The sequence below is a fragment of the Accipiter gentilis genome, chromosome 30 (genome assembly GCF_929443795.1).
Source record: "Accipiter gentilis chromosome 30, bAccGen1.1, whole genome shotgun sequence".
NCBI lineage: Eukaryota > Metazoa > Chordata > Aves > Accipitriformes > Accipitridae > Astur > Astur gentilis.
Window position 1 is genome coordinate 20864707 of NC_064909.1, and position 19473 is coordinate 20884179.

The following is a 19473-nucleotide window of genomic DNA, read 5'->3' on the forward strand; positions in this document are numbered from 1 at the left end:
TACCCGTGAGGCGGCGCGAGGCGGCGGCGGCGGCGTGGAGACCGGCATGGCGGAGGCCGGTGTGGATCCTCACAGGCTGCGGCCGCGGCCTCCGGGACGCAGCGGGGCTCGTCGGGACCTACCCGGTGCCCATATCGAGTCTTTCAATTACGCCGTCAGCGAGGGGGTGTACCGCGCCGTGCAGGTTTGGGGGGTGAATGTGGGGGGGTGGGGGGTGCGGGGCCGGGCCCTCCCGGTGGGCTCCCGCCGCCCTTCATCCGGTACCGTTGCAGGATTTGTCCCCGCTGGAGTTCGCGCTGAAGGACAGCCGAGTGTTGCTGGTGGTGGCGGGGGTGTCCATCTCTCCCCCCGCCGTGCCGGTAGGGACGGTCTGTCAGGAGAGGAGAGTGTTCCCCGCCGAGTGCCGCGGCCTCCGCAGCACCTACCGAGGCAGGATCACCGTAAGTGGCCGGTTGCCGACGAGGGGGGGACGGGGGACCGGCCCTCCCCGCCCGCCACGCGTGTCCTCCCCGCCCCGCCGCTCCCGTGGGGAGCAAAGGCAGCTTTGAGTGCTTCACGCGTTTCTGCGTGCTTTAGTTCAAGACCCCTTCCCAATTTCACCTGCCTGGGGGTGGGGGGGGTGATTTCCAGGAGCTCTGTCCCGCGTGGAGTCTCAGGTGTTGGAGAAGTAGGAGCTCGCTGCGCAAGCTCCCTTCAAACCTAGCTTGAAACAGGCCCCATCTCTGTCTGCCACCCTTCTTTTCCACGGGACCCTAGCTGTATTCTTCACTCTGCTGTCACATTTGCCTTGAGGAAGGAGGCCTGTGTCATCCCAGAGAACATGACAATCCAAACCTTGTTTCTGCCGGAATCCAGGTTTCAAAAGCAGCGTTGCTCCCATATGCAAGTCCAGAGTTATAAATCCCTCTTGTTCACATCACGTGTTGATTGTTTCTCTGAATTGCTCCAAAATTTGCCTGAAGAAGAAGCAACATCCCCAGCAAATATTTTCCTTTGCACCGTGAAAGGATTCCACTGCCATTGCTGTTTTCTATTAAAATTGTGTAATTGCATCTGAGCTGTTCGTGTGCATGAGGCACCCGGTGCAAGGGAATGCTTGCTTGCAGTTTCAGCTTTTTTTTTTTTTTCTCCAAAGCATTGCAACTAACAGTGATAAAAGCAACTGTAAGTGCAGTACCTTACCTGAACGTGAAAGTGGGGCAGTTGCAAATTGTTCATGGCTGCTTTCCTAGCAGCTCTTAGATTTTCCTGAGCTAGAGATGCTTTTATTTTTCATATTTGAATTATTTCCCATCCTTTTTCCACTGTTTGTTTCTTTGATTATTTTTTGAACCTGTGTAAATGTTTGGAACAGTTGGAACAAAACGTTTTGCTGTGCCTTGTGTGAGAAGGTATTGCCCTGTGCTAGGACAGGTTGTTTGGTCTCTCCCACTCCCTGCCCTTGCACAGCAGGAAGCAGCGTGTCATCATTCCCTGTTTTCACTGTGCTCCCTTCAACCACATACCCCTCCCTCAGATTATTCCTGCAGTTCTCACTTCACCTAAGTGAGAAATAAGCCCTGATCTGCTGAGCGGCTACTCATAGGCGAGCCACTTTATACCTTTAGCCTAGCCTATATATACCTTTATACCTAGGTTGAGCTGGAGACCAGAACTGTGCAGAGGTCTCGGTGTAAGGTTGCACCATGGGTTTAGAGGGGCACAGTAATGTTTCCCTTCCCTTCCACAGTAATTCCTAAGACTCGATTTACTTTTCAACCTCTTGCCAGGTGTTGAACCAATGTTTTTGTGTTGCAGTGCTGATGTTCCTTTCCTGCATGGCAGCAGCTCTTTTAAAAAGCCTGTTGTTCTGCATATCAAGTTAGGATTGTTGGCTCCCACAGTGCATTTTATCACCTTGTTTCATACAGTCAAGGGGTCCTTCTGGAGACCCACTGCCAGATCTTAGTACTATAAATAAAGCGTTTTCTTTCACACTTTTCTTTCTTTCTTTTCAGATCACTCATGAACTAGTTAGGTGACCAAGTCTTAGGAAGGGCCTCTGCAGGCTTGTAGCATGGATGCCCTTTCACTAAGCAGTGTCTGTTTTCTTCTACTTTTCTTTTAACTATTTGTCAACTACTGAGGTTTCCTTTCATAACCTGTGGCTGCCTTTTTTATCGAGGCTGCTCTGTTGAAGGGCCTGGAAGGCAAAGTAGACTGTATCAACTTTGTTCACTCTACTAGCAGCTTCTTTACCTAGTTCTAGACTTGTATGATTGTTCTTCTGTAAACCATGTTGACTGTTTTCTGTGGAGTAATCTTTATGCATGTATCTACTAGTTCTGCTTTTTATTATCATCATTACCATTTTATAGTGATAGCATTTTGTTGAACAGAATGTGATTATATTAAATGTACAGTTAATATAGCAGGAAATATTAAAAGGGCAACTTAATTTGCTCACTGTTTGCGTTGTGTCGTTTTAGGCTGACATCAGCTGGTCAGTGAATGACATGCCACAAGGGACTATTAAACAGCCCTTGGGGTATATTCCAATCATGGTGAAGTCCAAATTGTGCAACCTCTATAATCTTTCTCCACAAGAGCTCATACAGCACCATGAGGAGGAAGAGGTAACGGGGATTTTGTGGGTCAGGAAAATCTGGATTTTACATGAGCACTATCTCAGGCCAGCTTCTCTTTACAGAACTTGAGCATTTATAATTTATTTCAAGTTTGACTTGTTATTTTCTCTGAATGTACCCTGATTATGGTGGTTCCGTATGGCATCTTGAAAAATTTGCAGTCACAACTGTCTTTGAATACAGGCACCTGTTTGGTGGTGCTACCTACAGTTCCACTATACGACTTCTCAACGGCTAACCGGCAGCTGAGGTTATGTAGCTGTGAGTAGGCCTCTGTGGAGACAAAGATTTGGAGAACAGGCATTGAAAGACACGTTTTCATTCTTGGTTGTCTTATGCAGCTTTTTCCTCATCTCCCCAGTAGCTTGTCAGCTGTGGGGAATTGAATACAGAATTATTTACTGCTGTATTTTTTGCTCACAAAAAGAGTGAGCAAACTATGAAAGAAAATTTACAATGGTGTACTATTGCTGCCCCCCTGGTATGCCACTTGTACCTTCATTCATAGTATTACTTGCTACTGAAATGGTTTTTGTCTAATGGCATGCTGTTAGGGGAGCTATAATTTTATCAGTGTTAAGCTTATATGTGACCAGAAAGAGATTTTCTGTACTGAAGATCTCTCTGGTTTATAAACTCAGAATGAGAATTTCAGAGCATTTATTGAAAAAATAGTTAATGTCAGCTCTTCAAAGCTGTTCAGTTGACCACACAGGTTTTTTGGGATTTCTTTCTTCCTTTAAATTGTGGAACATGCATCCCTTTCCTTGCACTGTATGCTACATTTAGACTTAATAGTCAATGGCAAGGAGAGCAGCTTTTCCAAATGCAGTGCTGAAACATGTGTCTTGCTATGTGTTTCATAGTTGAAACGTTAAATGTTTGTTAACATATAATAACAGGCGCTTTTATCTTTTACTTAAAATGTTGGGTTATGAATTTCTAAGCACAGCAAAATTATTCTTCTTCTGCCAGGAAATGGGAGGCTACTTTATAATTAATGGCTTAGAAAAAGTCATTAGGATGCTGATTATGCCCAGGCGGAATTTCCCTCTTGCAATGACAAGACACAAGTGGAAAAATAGAGGCCCTGGTTTCACAGAGTATGGTAAGCTGAACAGTTTTCTGTAGCATCCTGCTAGTAACTACTTTGAGGACAAACGGAATGACCATCTGTAGCTGACTTTTGCTAGTTTGTTTTGGTGTAGCTCTTGTAAAAAATATAAACTTTATACTATGTATAAAAATAAAGGGTCAACACCACCATAACAATATAAGCCTGAGGCAGGTGCTGGCCTTGTGGCAGCTGTCTGAGCCGCCCATGCTGAGTGAAGCAATTGTATTCTAGGCCTTGGCAGTATGTGTAACCTTTTGTTATGTGGAAGGTGTAATTAAAACCCTACCTTCAGTAGAGGTCAGTGTAAACTGCTGAACTTGTTTCATTGAATTTGTTTATCCGTACTTTGAGATGGCAGATTTAAGTTACGTGAAGCAGATTAACTACATTCTTGGCTATCCCTTACCTTTGTCATGTATACTCAGTAAAATGAGTTTACAATTTAATTAAACCAGAAAAGTTGCAGTTTTAAACTCGGGTGTTACCAGCTGCTGCTTTGACTGGACCATGGCGCTTGAGCATCTACTGTAATTCCACATTAGTTAATTTTGAGGCAGTGCCTGTTTAAACAATCCCATTTGTTTTATTTTTCTTTGTCCTGCAGTGGATAGCACGGGACAGGACCAGGAATCTGCTGCAGTGGTACCACCCGAACACAGAGATGTGAAAACTTGACTCGGAGTGCAATTAGGAAGAGTACTTGTGTGTTGCTGTGTCTTACAGCCTAAGGTTACAGACAGAATAGTTGAGGCTTTGGGCTTTCCTTTTCTTAAAATCTGTACACATCTTCCAAGCCTCTTGGCAAGTGTGTTGGCTGTCCCGAGACATTTGTCCACTAGGAACTGAATTGAGCTGGTGTATTTATTTGAAATGGGAGACTGATGCTGGAACTAGTGATGTGCCTCGTGTTCTCAGCGAGGAAGTACCGGTTTCTCTCATGAATTGTCTCATACCTGCTCGAACATGTCACAGCAATGCAACCAGTTGGTTTTGTACAGCTCATGTTGGTCTTTGCTTGTGTTAATTTTTGCAGGAGTAGTGATGCACTGTGTTAAGGATGAGCACACTGCAATAAATATGAACCTTCACTACTTGGAAAATGGTTGTGTCATGGTGAATTTCATTTTCCAGAAAGAGTTGTTCTTCCTTCCCTTGGGATTTGCTCTGAAGGTAAACAACTAATGCTCGTGCTGAATAAATACAGAAGTTTCGCTAAGCGTTTTTATTCAAGTAGTGAGAAGAAGCTAATTCCGTATTAAGTATTTTCAGTCATCCTTCCTATGCTGGCTGAAGAACTATAGTCCAAACAGAGCCTCTGCATGTAATGTAACACTTGGCTGCAGCAGAGGAAGTGTGTGCAGGGTCAAGAGAGAAGGGGAGAGTTATGCAAGGATTTCATGGCTTTTTGCTCATGAATGCTCTGGATGAATAGCTCTTGGAAGGTGTAAGAATTTGCCACCTAATGTGAAAGATCTCAGGAATCTTTTTTAAAACAGAATGACAGCTGAGTGTTCAGTGAGTGAAGAACATTAATCATTAAAGTCCAGTTGTCCCATCTAAAAGTAAATCAGTTAACTGGCTTTTTTTTTTTTAAGGAGAAAAATAAAATGCTGTTTCTGCTTGCAACTGGAAGCAGTGAAGATCTGGAAGGATCTATCTGAGCACGTTTGATGGATGTAAACTGTTCTTTGGATAGCAGGCAAAAGTTTTACTAGACCCAAGACTTTTTTTAAATTCTCTAAGAGCATGCTTTCTCTAGTAGCAGAGCCAGAGTACTTCAGCCACATATTTTACCTACAGCAGCTAAGTGTTGGAGCAAATTAGAGGCCTGTGGCACTACATGATGGAAGCATCATGTAAATCAGCCTCAGTGAATTTGTATCTTCTTTCAACCTGCTATATTTGCATTGCTGTTGCACAATACATTTCACTTTTTCTTCAATGCTTTTCTTCAACTTTTGTTTCAACAAAAGTAGTTACCAGAAGTAGTGGATTACCTTTTGTTTTAATATGCAAAGAAATTGTACTGACTTTGACTTTCTGGTAGCTCGTGAGATCTCAGGATAAGCAGGTCATGTTGTCTGAAGTTCGAATTCTTCCAGAACTAGTCACTATGGGTTTGCACGCACACCCCTGCATCAGTCAAGCTCAGTTCTGTACTGGTTTCCTGTGGTCTGTCCAGGTCGGGCCCACTGTGGCAGACTGCTGTTACTGTGGCCCCACTCCACTTCTCTTCTGGCTGTAATTGTAGTTTCTTCTTGTGTGTAGCCATCCCAGTGCTCTCCTGTGTTGGACAAGAGGCACCATGTGCTGGACAAGAGGCAGCAGGTGCTGTGGTTGCTTCCAAATTGTATATATCGTGATAACCAAGCAGCAGAACTGAGCTTACATCACCCCCTTTCATAAAGAAATCTGCCTTAGTGTCTTTTTTATGCAGCCTTCAATTTTTCCTGAACTTTTTGAAGCCTACTTAAATGTGATGAACAAATAGTTTACTTAAAGGCACATTTGTCAGTAAATACAGAGGTCATTGGTGAACAACATACTTGCTTAACCCTGACGTAAAGAAGTGACTAGGAAACCATTATAACACCAAGAACTAAGAACGGTGGATTTAAGTATAAGCTTTAGTATATGAAGTGCTGAAACTAAAGTGAATTCCTTCTAATAGCCTTCATCAAAAAGCTAAATTGCCTTTTGGTTTGTAGCAGCTTGAGCCAATGGTGAATTAAATTCATGTTTCTAAGTGAGCTCATTCTGTAAAGATATTAGTAAATCTTACCTAAACAAGAGAAGCCTGTTAATCTAGAGGGTGCAAGTTTGGTTTTTCCCAAGGGCCTCACTGGATTGGGAGTACTTGTGGTCATCATCAGGGTATGAATATCTCCTGCGTTACTCTCTAAGCACCTCAACCTCACCGTATTTTTCAGTTTGCATGGTGGAGGGGTATTTTCAGAGGACTGAAAACTTCTATCAGTAGGGTGCCCTAATTCTTTTGCTTTATTTTATGGACAGATGTTGCTATGACTTCTTTTTCTGATCTGATACACTTCTGTCTTTCAGGCATTAGTTAATTTCCCAGACTACCAGATTTTTGAAGAGTTAATCAAAGAAAAGGAAGGTGACACCTTTTATGTGAACTGCATTACTGAGATGATGAGAATGGTAGCAGATGCAGGCTGTTTTACACAGCAAAACGTCCTCGAATACCTGGGGAAGAGCTTCAGAGTAAAACTTAACCTTCCCGAGTGGTACAGCAACAAACAGGCTGCAGATTTCATTTTGGAGTATGTATGTATGCATGTAAGAGTGTGTGATTCAGTGTAATTGTATTGCAATTATAGGCAGATCTAAGAGTACTCTGCCATATCACATCACACTTTGTTATGGTTTTCACATGCATTTATAAAATGATAGCCAGTGGCCAGTTTTGGGGGGGACTCCAGGATATTATGATAATCTGTATTTGTGGTGTTCGGAAATCTGTATTTTAATGAATTGACACACATATCCCCAAAATGATTTCAGGAGAGGGTATCAGTTGTTACTTAGCTGTGATTTTCTGATGTATTTGATGAAAAACATAAATATTAAAGATTAAGGCAGAGAAGGTTAAAGCTAGGTCTGTGGCTGCTCAAGGCTCTATTTGTTGAAGAGAAATACTGCAATTTGTGGCGCTTTGTCAGTTTCACACAGTTGTTGGCAACTGATGAAAATTACATTTATCTTTTAAAATGGTAGAAATTAGATGCTTTAAAACCTTGCTTCTTGTGTGGAATAAGTTAGGAAGGAATGGAAGAGCTGGCTTTGAGACTGTCAGCATGACAGGCGTTCAACTAAATAATTTCTTTTTCTTTTTTTTTTTTTTTTTCTTCTAAAGTATGTGTTTGCTCTTTGAGGGTTTTTTTAGCACGTGAAAAGGATCATTTGGGATGCCCAAGTCCTTGAGTACTTGTAAATAGGGGGTGGTTGGATGGCTGGAAACACAAAGGCAGCCTGCAAGTGCCTCAGAGGGGCACTTAGAAGTCCATAGACCAGCTGGAAGCACAGAACTTTGTACTGAGAAATGTGAGAGGATAATTTCAAGAAAGTTGGAATTATTCTGATTTTCTTATTTCTAAATATTCTGGTGGGCAGTTTCTTTGGGTTTTCTTTTTTCCCTCTGATATGTTCTGTACACCTTATTTGCCTCAGCTGAGGAGATAGAAGAGGAGGAATAGTGAAAACATTAACTGGGATGTACCCTGTATGTAAGAGTGCTGGAACTGTAACTTATCTGGACAGAACCTGCCTTCAGAATTTTGTCTTGCTTTGCAGTGAAGTTCTGAAAGCTTCAGTATAGGGCAACGTAGAGCAGAAGTGAAAAGCTGAAAAAAAAATTCCTTGAGTGCTGGTGGAAGACTATTGCACTCTTGTCTTGGAGAGCAAATGACCTCAAGTGTCTTGGGAAGCAGTCAACCAGCTTTAGTAGGAATTTGGTGTGGCTTTCCTTTTTGCTTGTGATAGTTAGAGTGTTTTTCAGCCTACCGTTTTCCACACATGGGTTGATAGCAGTGCAGATTTGGACTTTCTGTGGCAAGTCACTGATAGTGTTAACAGAAGTCTTTCGTGGTTTGCTACTAGTTTCCAGCTCAGATTTGGGGTGGGGTGCGTGTGTGTGGATATGTGTGTGTCTATGTGATTGGTGTCATAGTTACTGTAAAGTTAACACACAGACCTCATCTGTTGACTGGTCCTGACTCAAATATCTGTTTACGTAAACTGTATACTTAAAAGGACATCTAACATGGGAGTGTGTAAAATCAGTCTTTCACAAGGTTCACCTTCATCTAATCAACGAGGTATATCCTTAACAAAACTAGCCCCTTAAAAAGACAAGTTGTTAATTTTTCAGCTCAATCTCTGGGGGATGTTTATTATTATTTCTTGGATATAATACTAAGGACAACTGCAAAAGCGTGTGCCTTGTTAGGCTTTTTAGCCAAAAAAATTGGTTTGTGATTATTTAGGGGAAACTTGAAGAACAGCTAGCAAGAAGAGATGGTGTTAGTTGTCTTCCTTCTTTCTCTTCCTCCAGCAAGTGTATCTGCATACACCTGACAAACAGAACTGAAAAGTTTTACCTGCTCTGTATGATGACCCGCAAGCTGTACGCTTTTGCCAAAGGGGAGTGCATGGAGGATAATCCAGACAGTCTGATGAATCAAGAAGTGCTTACCCCAGGACAGCTTTTCCTTATGTTCTTAAAGGTAAGGTCTTAAGGGGTTTAAGCCTGTGAATGTAATGGTCATCTAGCCCAGACCCCACAATGACCCTGGGGACAGGAGAAGTGCAGGAGCCAGGCTGAAGAGCGAGGAGCCTGGATATGCTATGAAAGCTGAGAGCACACTGGATATAGTGTAACCAGGCAGTGTAGTCAAGGAAGGCTTAGCTGTCTCAGTGTAGGGTACTAAATATGCTGAAGAAAAGCCTGTACAAAACGTGGAATAAAGAGCTTTGTAGCAAATGAATGTGCCCCATTCAATGTGGGAGTCTGAGAACAGAGGAATACCGATCCTTCTGGTGTTTGAAGAGGCGTTTGAAACAGCATACTTGTCTTGTAGCAATTGATATGGGAGTGGTAGAGATCTGTCTTGTTGTGGCGTTGCTGCTGTTTCACATGGAAAATGTGCAAGAAGTAACTACCCCCATCCCATCTTCCAAAAGTGATGATTCGCGATGTTGTCATTGCTCTCCTGTCTTTAAATTCCTTTACAGATCAGGCAGTTGATAGCATGCTTCTGACTTACATCACCAGTAATAAATTAACTGTCTAAAAATGCAGTTTCCTAATCTATTCTAATTCAATATGAATTCAGTTTATTTCTAGGGATTCCTCATTTTTAGGATGCCAGGAGGAAAGTATTCCTGTTCGGAAGCTTGACTCTCCCATGAAAATCATTGTGCAATAGTAGTTCCCATCCTCAAGTAAAGATATTTCCCCGAGTTATGAGATAACTTTTTTTTTTTAACCTTTCTTTTCCATTTTAGCCAAAATTTTCTTTAACATTGCTTTGTTGAAAGACTACTAAAACCTCTCTACTACTTGGGTGGTTTCAGTGAGTTTAGAAATAAAATAAAATGTGAGTTCTGTGAAGCATTTTAGTGCTATATGGAACTGCCACCAGGAACCAGAAAAGGTTGCTTTCCTGCCTGGCCCTGTCAGATCAGCAGTGGAGAGAGTTAACAGACCCTTTTTTGAATGTAAAGATGCTAAATAGACTAGAGCATACAGTAAATGCAGTGTGGCTGCATACAGTGGATTTTTACTAAGAGTTCAAAGCATTGTTGGGTATCTTATGTCCTTTTCCCTGTTTTTATGTAGTATCTAAGATCACAGCACTGATAAAATTACTGTTAAAATTAAAATCCAGTCCACTATCTCAGATTGTCTCAGCAACATTTAAATACTGTGTGTCCATGGCCTTCAAGTTTTGGTATCTAAACTTACTTTGTAATGTCGTTTTACTTCATCACTGTATTTAGCAGGCTAATCAGTGGAGTTACTCTTGTGGTCGGGTTATAGGTACAGTTTCTGCTGTGGGTTTTGTTTGTTCTTTATGAAATTCTGTTACTGTATTTCATTTGCCAGACTTGCCACTGGTCTGGGTGGAAGTGATTACCAAGATGTGGATGGGTATTTTCCTTGCAGGTCTGTGTTGGCGTGATACCATCAGCATATTGATAAGATGAAGTCCGTGTGGGAAATACGGCTGGAAAATTGTCAGTTCACTAAAAGTTGTCCATCCTGCTGATTTCAGAGGATTTCTGTAGCACATGCAACTGATGCAAAGTTCTAATTTGAGCCTTTATTTTCCTGTTTTAAATTTAAATCTCTCGCTTTTAAACCATAGGAGAGGCTTGAAAGCTGGTTGCAATCTGTTAAGTTCGTTTTGGAGAAAAGAACAGAAAAGGCAGGTATCAGCGTAAATGAAGACAGCTTGGTGAAGGCATTCAGCCTGGCAACAGACCTTACCAAGCCATTTGAATATCTTCTTGCAACTGGTAACCTGCGATCTAAAACTGGTAAGCCTTCAGGCTTAAGAAGCCTTTTATTTTTTCCTGCTAAACAGAATGATAAGCAACTTAAAACTGACCTCTTAACTGAAAACCCTGCTTGAAATTGAAAACATTTGCTTGTATGCAGACGTTGTACACTGTAACTGAATTAATGAAAGTGGTTTGAGGAAGGGGATGGTTGAGGAAAAAGGCAAGATTTCTTCTCAAGCATAGACTTTATGCATGGTATAAAACAGGTTAATTATTAAAGCAAAGCCTCTACCCAGATAAATAGCTGAAACTAAATTTAACATTGTCCAAAACAGCAACCGTGTTTTGATTTGTTTTCCCAAAGGTTATTTCTTCTTAGAATGTGCAATGTAAGACATAGAAGGGGCATCTGTTTATCAGGACTGCCCCATTGGTCATGGAGAGAAACTGCTTCACTAACATAAATTTCAGATTTACCTGGTGCTTCGCTGAAGTGTCTAGTGTTGTGATGTTGTAATGGAATGCCCACTAGAAAATGAAATGAGAATAGAAGGCCCCAGAATTTCAGTAAAAAGTACCAGCTGCAAATCCCCAAGTCACTTCACTGGACTTTCATGTGTTTCTAAAAAGAGCTGGGTTTTAAGCAATAGCTTGGAATTTAAAGTCTCTGGGCCTCTTACAGGTCACTAACTTGCCTGTGCACAGGCAACAGCACATGTGCCTTCTGTTGCTGGGATCCTGTGTGAGCATCTTTAGGGCTTGTCAGTGAAAAATAAGAAACTGCCTTATTTGTTGAAGCTGGATGACGTTCTGACATAAATCTCAATTTTGTTCCCAAGGCCTGGGCATGTTACAGGATAGCGGTCTGTGTGTGGTGGGAGACAAGCTGAATTTCATTCGCTACCTTTCCCACTTCCGCTGCATACACAGAGGGGCAGCATTTTCCCAGATGAGAACTACAACTGTCCGCAAGCTGCTGCCTGAATCCTGGGGGTTCCTGTGCCCTGTGGACACCCCAGATGGAGAACCCTGCGGTCTGATGAACCACATGACAGCTGTGTGTGAAATAGTGACAGAGATGGTGCCTGTGACAGACATTCCACCTTTGTTGTGTTCCCTAGGTATGTTTTATTGGCTTGATCATTTAATGAAGCAGTCTTCCTTTTTACCTTTCTGCTCTGCAAACCCATATCTGGGAAAGGTTCTCCAGAACATTGTACACTGTTAACTTGAGAAGGTGAAATCAAGTTAAACCTGTACTACTGTGCTTCTGCTTAGTGGTAAGTAGCACGTTGCTGATACAGGCATGTCAGCCTTTTGGAGAGTGTGAAGTTCAATGTAAATGTCTCTTAGCTGTGTGCTGTAGAGTGAAGAAGTTCACTTAAGCAAAAGGGATTGCACAGTACATGTTCTGAGAAATTGGACCAAGCGGTGACTTTCTTATCCTGCTGGTGACTTGAATTAAACTGCAGCTGACTTGTTTATTACCACAATAATGGGGATCCTTATTTCAGTCAGAAAAAAAGGGGAAGGGGAATGGCAATTTTAGTTGTGCATGTTTTGTATTTTCCATTAAGTAATCTACAGCTTTATGCTGTAGGTCTGAATTTTTTGATGTCTCGGAAAGGTTTTTGGTGTGGATTGAGGCTTCCTGCAGAAACAACTTCTGTGTTTTGTTTGCTTTTTTTGGCTGTTCCTTCTACCAACCCCCTCTTCTCACAGGTGTCACCCCCATTGATGCGACTCCAAGCAAGCCTTACGCAGAATGTTACAGAGTTGTGTTGGACGGCTCTGTGGTGGGCTGGGTAGAGCGGGAGCTGGCTCCTGAGATTGCAGAAACCCTCCGCCGTTTCAAGGTTGTCTTGTTTAAAATGTTCCTTAGCTATACATCCTCAATATGCGGTGGTAAAAAAAATAGGCACATCTGGAACTTTTTTAAAACTTCCATTTATTTTATTTTTTAAATCTGACCCAGTAAGTTATCTTTGGCTGTATGTTAGTATTGGAGTGGGCTTTTCTGTTGTTCTTGTTTATATCTGTATGTTTGGTCTGTTGGTTTATGAAGTTGTCATTTTTAGAAGAACTTCTCTTCTTGAAAAAGGTAAGATAGACATACTTTGTCCTTTTCTTGGTGGAGATTTTTCTAGAAGTATTTTTAAAATCTTTTCTGCACCATTTTATATTAGTAACTACACCTGTGGTTGGCATTTTCATTGTGTAGCCTGTTGGATGCAGCTTAACTAAACCACTGTTTGGTTTGTGTTTCTAAGTTGGCATTTCTTTGCACAAACAGATAACGCAAGAGAAGAGATTTCCTGCACGGGCAGAAGTGGTCCTTATCCCAATGACAGGAAAACCCAGTCTGTATCCTGGGTTGTTCATTTTTACTACCCCTTGCCGGATGGTGCGGCCTGTCAGAAACCTGTTCTACGGAAGGAATGAATGGATTGGTACTCTGGAACAGGTGGGGTTTGCATATTTCCTTTATAAAGCACTGACTATTGCAGAGGCACCTGCAATACCAGAAACCAACCAGGTACCAATCAGAAACAATGTTTTGGAAAATATTTGTGAAAGGAGCTGAGGATGGGACACAGGGAGCTTGTGTTGAAGAGCTAGAATAGGTGGCAAAAGGGTTTTCTCACCTCCTGCTAATTGGTTTCTGGTAAATGTCTTAGATGGACTGTAGGGATCTTTTTGAGATACTGAAAACTGCTCTCAGTGTTAACTTAGTGAAGCTTCTGAAACAAAGGATTGCTGTCGTGTGTGTACTATCTCATCTTGTGTTACATCATGTTCTCCAAATTGCCCATGGGCAGCCAAGCAGTGGATTGCCGGGGAACTTGCCTATTTGGAACTACTAAAATGGGACACAGCAAGGAGGACGTGTTACTGGAGTTTTTTATTTCCAGACTTGCTTTCCTTGCAGTTGGTCTGTGATTCTGATAGGTAGTTTAACAGCTGTCTGATATTTTTCTTGCCTGTTAATACACTAAGGTGCAGACAACAACCACAGCTAAAACTGAAATGGATAAAAAGACATGGGAGGCAGCTTTGTTTTGCTTCCTTCCCTTTAAAAGAAGGAAGCAGATGAGTGTTGTCCAATTTGATGCTTGCAGATCTTCATGAACGTGGCCTCGCTGGAGTCTGAGGTGGTGCCTGGAATAACCACTCACCAGGAGCTCTTCCCTCACAGCATTCTGAGCGTGGTGGCCAACCTTATCCCCTTCTCTGACCACAACCAAAGTCCACGGAACATGTACCAGTGCCAGATGGGTAAGTGCTGTAGTACCTAATGCTGCAGTCCCTGGGCAAGGGAGAGGGGCAAAAAAAAATCTCTTGCATGTCTATTCCAGTGTGTCTTCCTGCATTCCCAAATAAGAGCTCTTCCCAGTCATTGTTTCAACATTGAGGTTGATTAACAGCCAGTTTTTTCACTGCAAAATAAATGAAGTCAAGTTTGTCATCCTGGCTGCTTTCCAGTGGGCAATTCTAGGTTGTTGCACTCATGTTGCCTTCCTTAAGCCTTTAGTAAGTTTTATTTGGTTGGGTTTTTTTTTCCTTCATTTGATGTTGTTGATCATATAGACATGTGAAGGGCACCGTACCAGCTGTTTGGTGGTGTTAGTGTGTGACAACTGTGCTGCCAGCAGTGCTTTCATCCCCACAACCGACAGGTTAACCTACTTCTGACTGCCAGCTACAGTAGATGCTCTGCAGTAGTTTGTGTGAGGTTTCCTTGCCACCTGTTTTCAGTGAGTGACTGCTGTCTTGACACTGCAGCTGTTGAGAGGACACTTGCTAGGCATCTGTTGCAAAAGAGTAAAACAGCACTGTGGCAACAGGGTGGGGGTTTTTCTGACAGCTATTTGACAAATATTTAAATTGATTTATTAGGTTTTGTGAAAGAAGTTGATATAGGGTATGTAGTGGGGTTTCAGTCAGCTTAGGTGCAAGTGATGTGCAAGAAGCTTATTAAAAAAAAAAAAAAAGGTCAGGCTAAGAGAATGTGTGTGGGTAGGGACTTCAAGAGAGCAGGTCTTGTTACCTCGATAGCATTGCTAGCGTATTACATTTCTGACAATATTATCAGAAAGATGTCCTTAAAATGCTACCACCTTTTCATACTTTTCTGAAAGTACCAATGTGACTATGTTCAAGACTTGTTTTCCTTGCCAATATATTTATACTGCAGAAGCAAATGCTTTTTGGCCTAGAAATATGTAAGGTGTGCCTCACTATGGGAAACTGGGGAGAGGGAAAAAAAACCAAAACAAAACCCCCCAAAAAACCCAAACAAAACAAAAAAACCACCACAGCAACCTTATTGGAGACTTTTAAATTACAGAAAAGACAGAAAATTACAAATAGTCCTTATGAAATACTATGAAAGGAGTTGAGTTTTATGGTTCATAGAAACTTTTATAGCTGTACTTGGGGCAACTATTAAATGCCAAGGGTTTTAAGATTGATAATCCCTCTAAATTGGAAGTATTTCCAGCTTTCTTTGTAACAAGATACATGGAGGATGAAACATAGATTAACTTTGAATTGATCCTGAATAAATCCAACTTGCTTTCTTTCTTTCTAGGAAAACAAACCATGGGGTTTCCAGTTTATAACTACAAGGACCGCTCAGATAACAAATTGTACCACCTTCACACTCCTCAGAGCCCTCTGGTGCGGCCCAGCATGTATGACTATTACGGTATGGACAGCTACCCGGTTGGCACCAATTCAGTTGTGGCTGTCATCTCCTACAGCGGCTATGACATGGAAGATGCAATGGTAAGCCACCAAAAGGAGAAATCCTGCTGTCCTGTAAAGGAATTTGATGTTGGGGACTGGGAAGAAGGGTGGTCCCTAGCTGAGAAGAGCCTGTTTTCTGCTTCTGCTGATCCACAGAGTCTGTTAGAGCAGATATAGGAGCACAATAGTTAAGCCTTGTTACCACAGGTAATGTTGGAGGTACTGAGAGTAGAGTGGAGCTCCCTTCTGCAAGGCAGTGGGCTTCCAGCATTGAAAAATACTGGGGTTACAGGAGGTTTGGGCTTTTTGGAATGGTGACTTGCTGGGAGGCTTTGTTTAGGAAGGCAGTGTTAAAAAGGTAACTATCAGATTGGAATGGAAATGCTTTATTTGTTGAAATTATTAGCAAGTCTTTAACAGGCCTTTGTTTCTTCTTTTTAGATTGTGAACAAATCTTCATGGCAGAGAGGGTTTGCCTATGGAAGTGTTATCAAGATGGAGAGCATTGACCTTTCCCTTAAAGCCAGCAGGGGAGGCGATAATTTAGTCTTCGGCATCAGGCCTGGTGATCCGAACGTTACGGAGAAGTTGGATGCGGACGGACTCCCTTTTGTTGGGTCTATTCTACAGCCTGGGGACCCCTTCTACAGCTTCATGAACCTCAACACAGGGGAGACCTTCACTGTGTACTACCCGTAAGTACAGCTCCTCCCTCCTGCCTCCACACAGCTGGTGGTGAGCAGTCTGAGAGCGGTTGGCCCTCATGAGCTGCAATATCTTTTCCTCTAAGTGTTCCCTTTTCTCCTCATGCGATAGTGTCCATGTCTTGACAGAGAAAACATGTAGGTGACTCCTAAGCGTGTATCACAACTTTTCTGTAAGCCAGTGTATGCGGCAGAGCCTGACTTATCCCAGGAGGAGGATCGGAGGCCAGTAAAAAAAGCAAGCTTGCAGAAATGTTTTGCTGTCTCCCAAGGACTGTTCCTCTGCCCATCCCCCACAGTCATTTTCTGTAGCTTTTTGTTAATTGACTCGCATAAGATGTTCTGTCTAAAAAAAGCCAAAGAAATACCAAACAGAAAACCAAAACAAAGTGCCTGGTTGCAGAGACTTGCCAGAAAACCTTGTAAGCAAAGTTGTTACAGGATTAGGGGTTCAAAGAGCATTTTTATTAACACTGCAGCTTCCAAACTGCTAGAATATTAAAATGTGTCAACTACACCCCTCCCTCCCCCTGGAATATTTCAGGGATAAGTTTTCTGTAAGATCTTTGAACTTCAGTTCAAAGAGAGAAGGCTGCGGGAGCTTTCATTAAAATCCTCTTAATTATTTCAGGAAGAGGAAGCAAAAACATAGACAAAACCTGATAAATTTAAATGCGTCCTGCACTCCCAGTTGTCCATACAACTTCAGGCCTTACCTGTGTCTCTCTACAGCACTGATAGAGTGAGGATAACGCTGTGTAGTTATTCACATTGTGAAGGCAACTTAGTTTGAGAAGCACCTGGGTAACACAGTAACTGACATTACTGGGAAAGCTATTGTTTATTACTCTGTAACAGGTGGTGCCTTAGCTGCACTGGGGAGACTGCCATGGACTCTTAGAATTAGTCATCCTGTTCATAGAGCAGGGCTAAGAGATTCAGCACGTATGGGGATCTGTAAGCTAAACCTTGTCCTTGCGCTTGTGGAGCCTTGGTTCTCCCACCCTACACTCCTGCTCCCTGGCTCTCTCAATGCCAGTCCAGCCTTAGTTCAGGTTCTTTATCCAGAGACCCTCTGTACCATTCAGCTTTTGTTCATTTTTGGTCCAAATCAGATAATTATTTAGGTTCCTACAGAGAGGCGAGGTTCCCAGCTCTCAGTGTTGGCTTCTGCCCCCAGTTTACCCCAGAGACCCAGGTTCCTTAAAGGGAGTTCTCCCTGCTGTCCTAACTGCTGCATATGCTGCTAGATCTTATGTATGGCTTGGAAGAGAGGGAGGACAAAGGCTTTGACTTCAAAAGTTTGAACAAGCTTGGAAGAGGCTTAGGAAGCACAGTTGGTTTGTTTGTTTGGGGTTTTTTTTTGGGGGGGGGGGGGGGGGGGGGAGGTGATGGCCTGTACCCTGGTTGCATTTGGACACAGCAAAGTAACAGCTTTGAAACAGAAGCTAAGCTTAGGTACAGACCTTCCGCAAACACTGCGTTCATTAGGACTTCCAAGGAGAAAAGAAAAGGAACCCTGTCTTAACATGGGACAAAATGTGTTTTATTCCTTAGCTGTCATCTCCAAAACTAGTGGAGAGTTTGGGCTGAAAGCTCTATAAAAACAGTTAGGCCTGCAGCAGACACCTAGCACGTGGAACATCAGCTGAGGGTTCATCTGTAGAAGAAGTACACCCCTGAACAAAGCACTTGTTGGCAAAGCACTCTCAGCTCACACTGCGCCTTCCCTTTCTGCTCTGAACCTTCCTCTCTGCTTTGCACGGAACCTGGTTCTTTATTTTGGTATCACACCAAGATGGTGTGAATTTACTGGGGGTAGGGAGAAGGACTCCTGCCTTAACACAAAACAAATGGCACTGGGATGCAGTTTGTCATATAAAGTGTGATACAGATGAATCAGGTTTAAATGATCTTTATTTTAAATCGTGGGTGGCAAATTACCTGAAAGTTGTAGCTGTGCTTCTAGTATTAGAAAAAGCGAGTGAATGGCACTTGGCTGATGCCATTGTATTGCTTCCTTGTCCTAATTATTACGCAGTCTGATTTCCCTCGCTACTGAATAGTACTTTTCAAGCACGGTGTTGTTCCCCAGCTGTCCCAGGACATTTTATGAGACTTAATGAAGTGGTTTGGGTTTTTTTCTAGCTAAAAATCATTAGCACACCTGACACCTTTGCTGTGATGGTTTTTTCCACCTACACAGGAATAAGGAAGTCGGCATTGTAGACAATGTCAGGTTATGCAGTAATGACCGTGGCACTGGGAAATTCAAGAAGGCTTGCATCACTGTGAGGGTTCCCCGAAATCCAACTGTCGGAGACAAATTTGCCAGCCGTCATGGACAGAAAGGTATCCTGAGCCAGCTCTGGCCAGTTGAGGATATGCCATTCACAGAGGATGGGATGGTTCCAGACATCCTCTTCAACCCTCATGGCTTTCCCTCCCGTATGACCATTGGGATGTTAATCGAGAGCATGGCAGGGAAGTCGGCAGCACTGCATGGCATCTCCTATGACGCCACTCCCTTCACCTTCACGGAGAAAAATTCCGCTTTGAAATACTTTGGCGAGACTTTAGTGAGCGCAGGTTATAACTACTTTGGGACAGAAAAGATGTACAGTGGCATCAGCGGCCTGGAGCTGGAGGCGGAGATCTTTGTGGGAGTGGTGTACTATCAGCGCCTGCGCCACATGGTCTCGGACAAGTTCCAGGTGAGGACAACGGGGCCCCGAGACACTGTCACCAACCAGCCCATCAAGGGGAGGAACGTGGAAGGTGGAATTCGCTTCGGCGAGATGGAGCGTGACGCTTTGCTGGCTCATGGCACGTCTTTCTTGCTCCAAGACCGCCTGTTCAACTGCTCCGATGGCTCCATAGCCTACATCTGCACGAGCTGTGGCAGCATGACGTCGCCTGTGCTGGAGAAACCACCGCACTCGTCCTCTGTGATGAGCAACAGGAGGTACTCCTGCTCTGTCTGCAGCGAAGTGGACGCAATCGAGGTTGTCCCTGTGCCCCACGTCTTCCGTTACTTTGTGGCAGAGCTGGCAGCCATGAACATAAAAACAAAGCTCAACGTGGAGTAGCTCTGTCCTCGGGCACAACGATGCTGCTGCTGGGAGGGAGAAAGCACGCATCAGTCCTGCCTTTGCCCCCTGTGGGTTTCAAGCGTTAAGTCAGTTCTCAGGTTCTTCAAACGTTTGCAAGATAAATTTGATGTTTGTACCGAGACGGGGCGGTCGCC

General features: G+C 43.1%; 1 protein-coding gene across 2 annotated transcripts; it reads left to right on the plus strand.

The window, feature by feature from the left end:
• The first annotated feature begins 13 nt into the window (after positions 1-13).
• Positions 14-19315, plus strand: POLR1B (RNA polymerase I subunit B). Of its 2 annotated transcripts, XM_049833563.1 has the most exons (15): positions 14-184; positions 273-440; positions 2469-2615; positions 3603-3735; positions 4778-4914; positions 6808-7031; positions 8822-8993; positions 10638-10809; positions 11613-11894; positions 12496-12629; positions 13067-13237; positions 13893-14049; positions 15365-15561; positions 15964-16217; positions 18433-19315. In XM_049833563.1, exons 1-15 carry the CDS (start codon positions 47-49, stop codon positions 19313-19315), a joined length of 3369 nt encoding a protein of 1122 aa, XP_049689520.1. In that variant the 5' UTR covers positions 14-46. The 2 variants fall into 2 exon arrangements, with proteins under 2 accessions (XP_049689520.1, XP_049689521.1); XM_049833564.1 differs by lacking the exons at positions 2469-2615; positions 3603-3735; positions 4778-4914.
• The last annotated feature ends 158 nt before the right edge of the window (positions 19316-19473 follow it).

Coding starts and splice junctions, on each gene's coding strand:
- POLR1B (XM_049833563.1), top strand. CDS start 47: ATGGCGGAGGCCGGTGTGGATCCTCACAGGCTGCGGCCGCGGCCTCCG. Junction 8,994..10,637: donor TTTTCCTTATGTTCTTAAAG/GTAAGGTCTTAA, acceptor TTTAAACCATAG/GAGAGGCTTGAAAGCTGGTT. Junction 16,218..18,432: donor ACCTTCACTGTGTACTACCC/GTAAGTACAGCT, acceptor CCACCTACACAG/GAATAAGGAAGTCGGCATTG.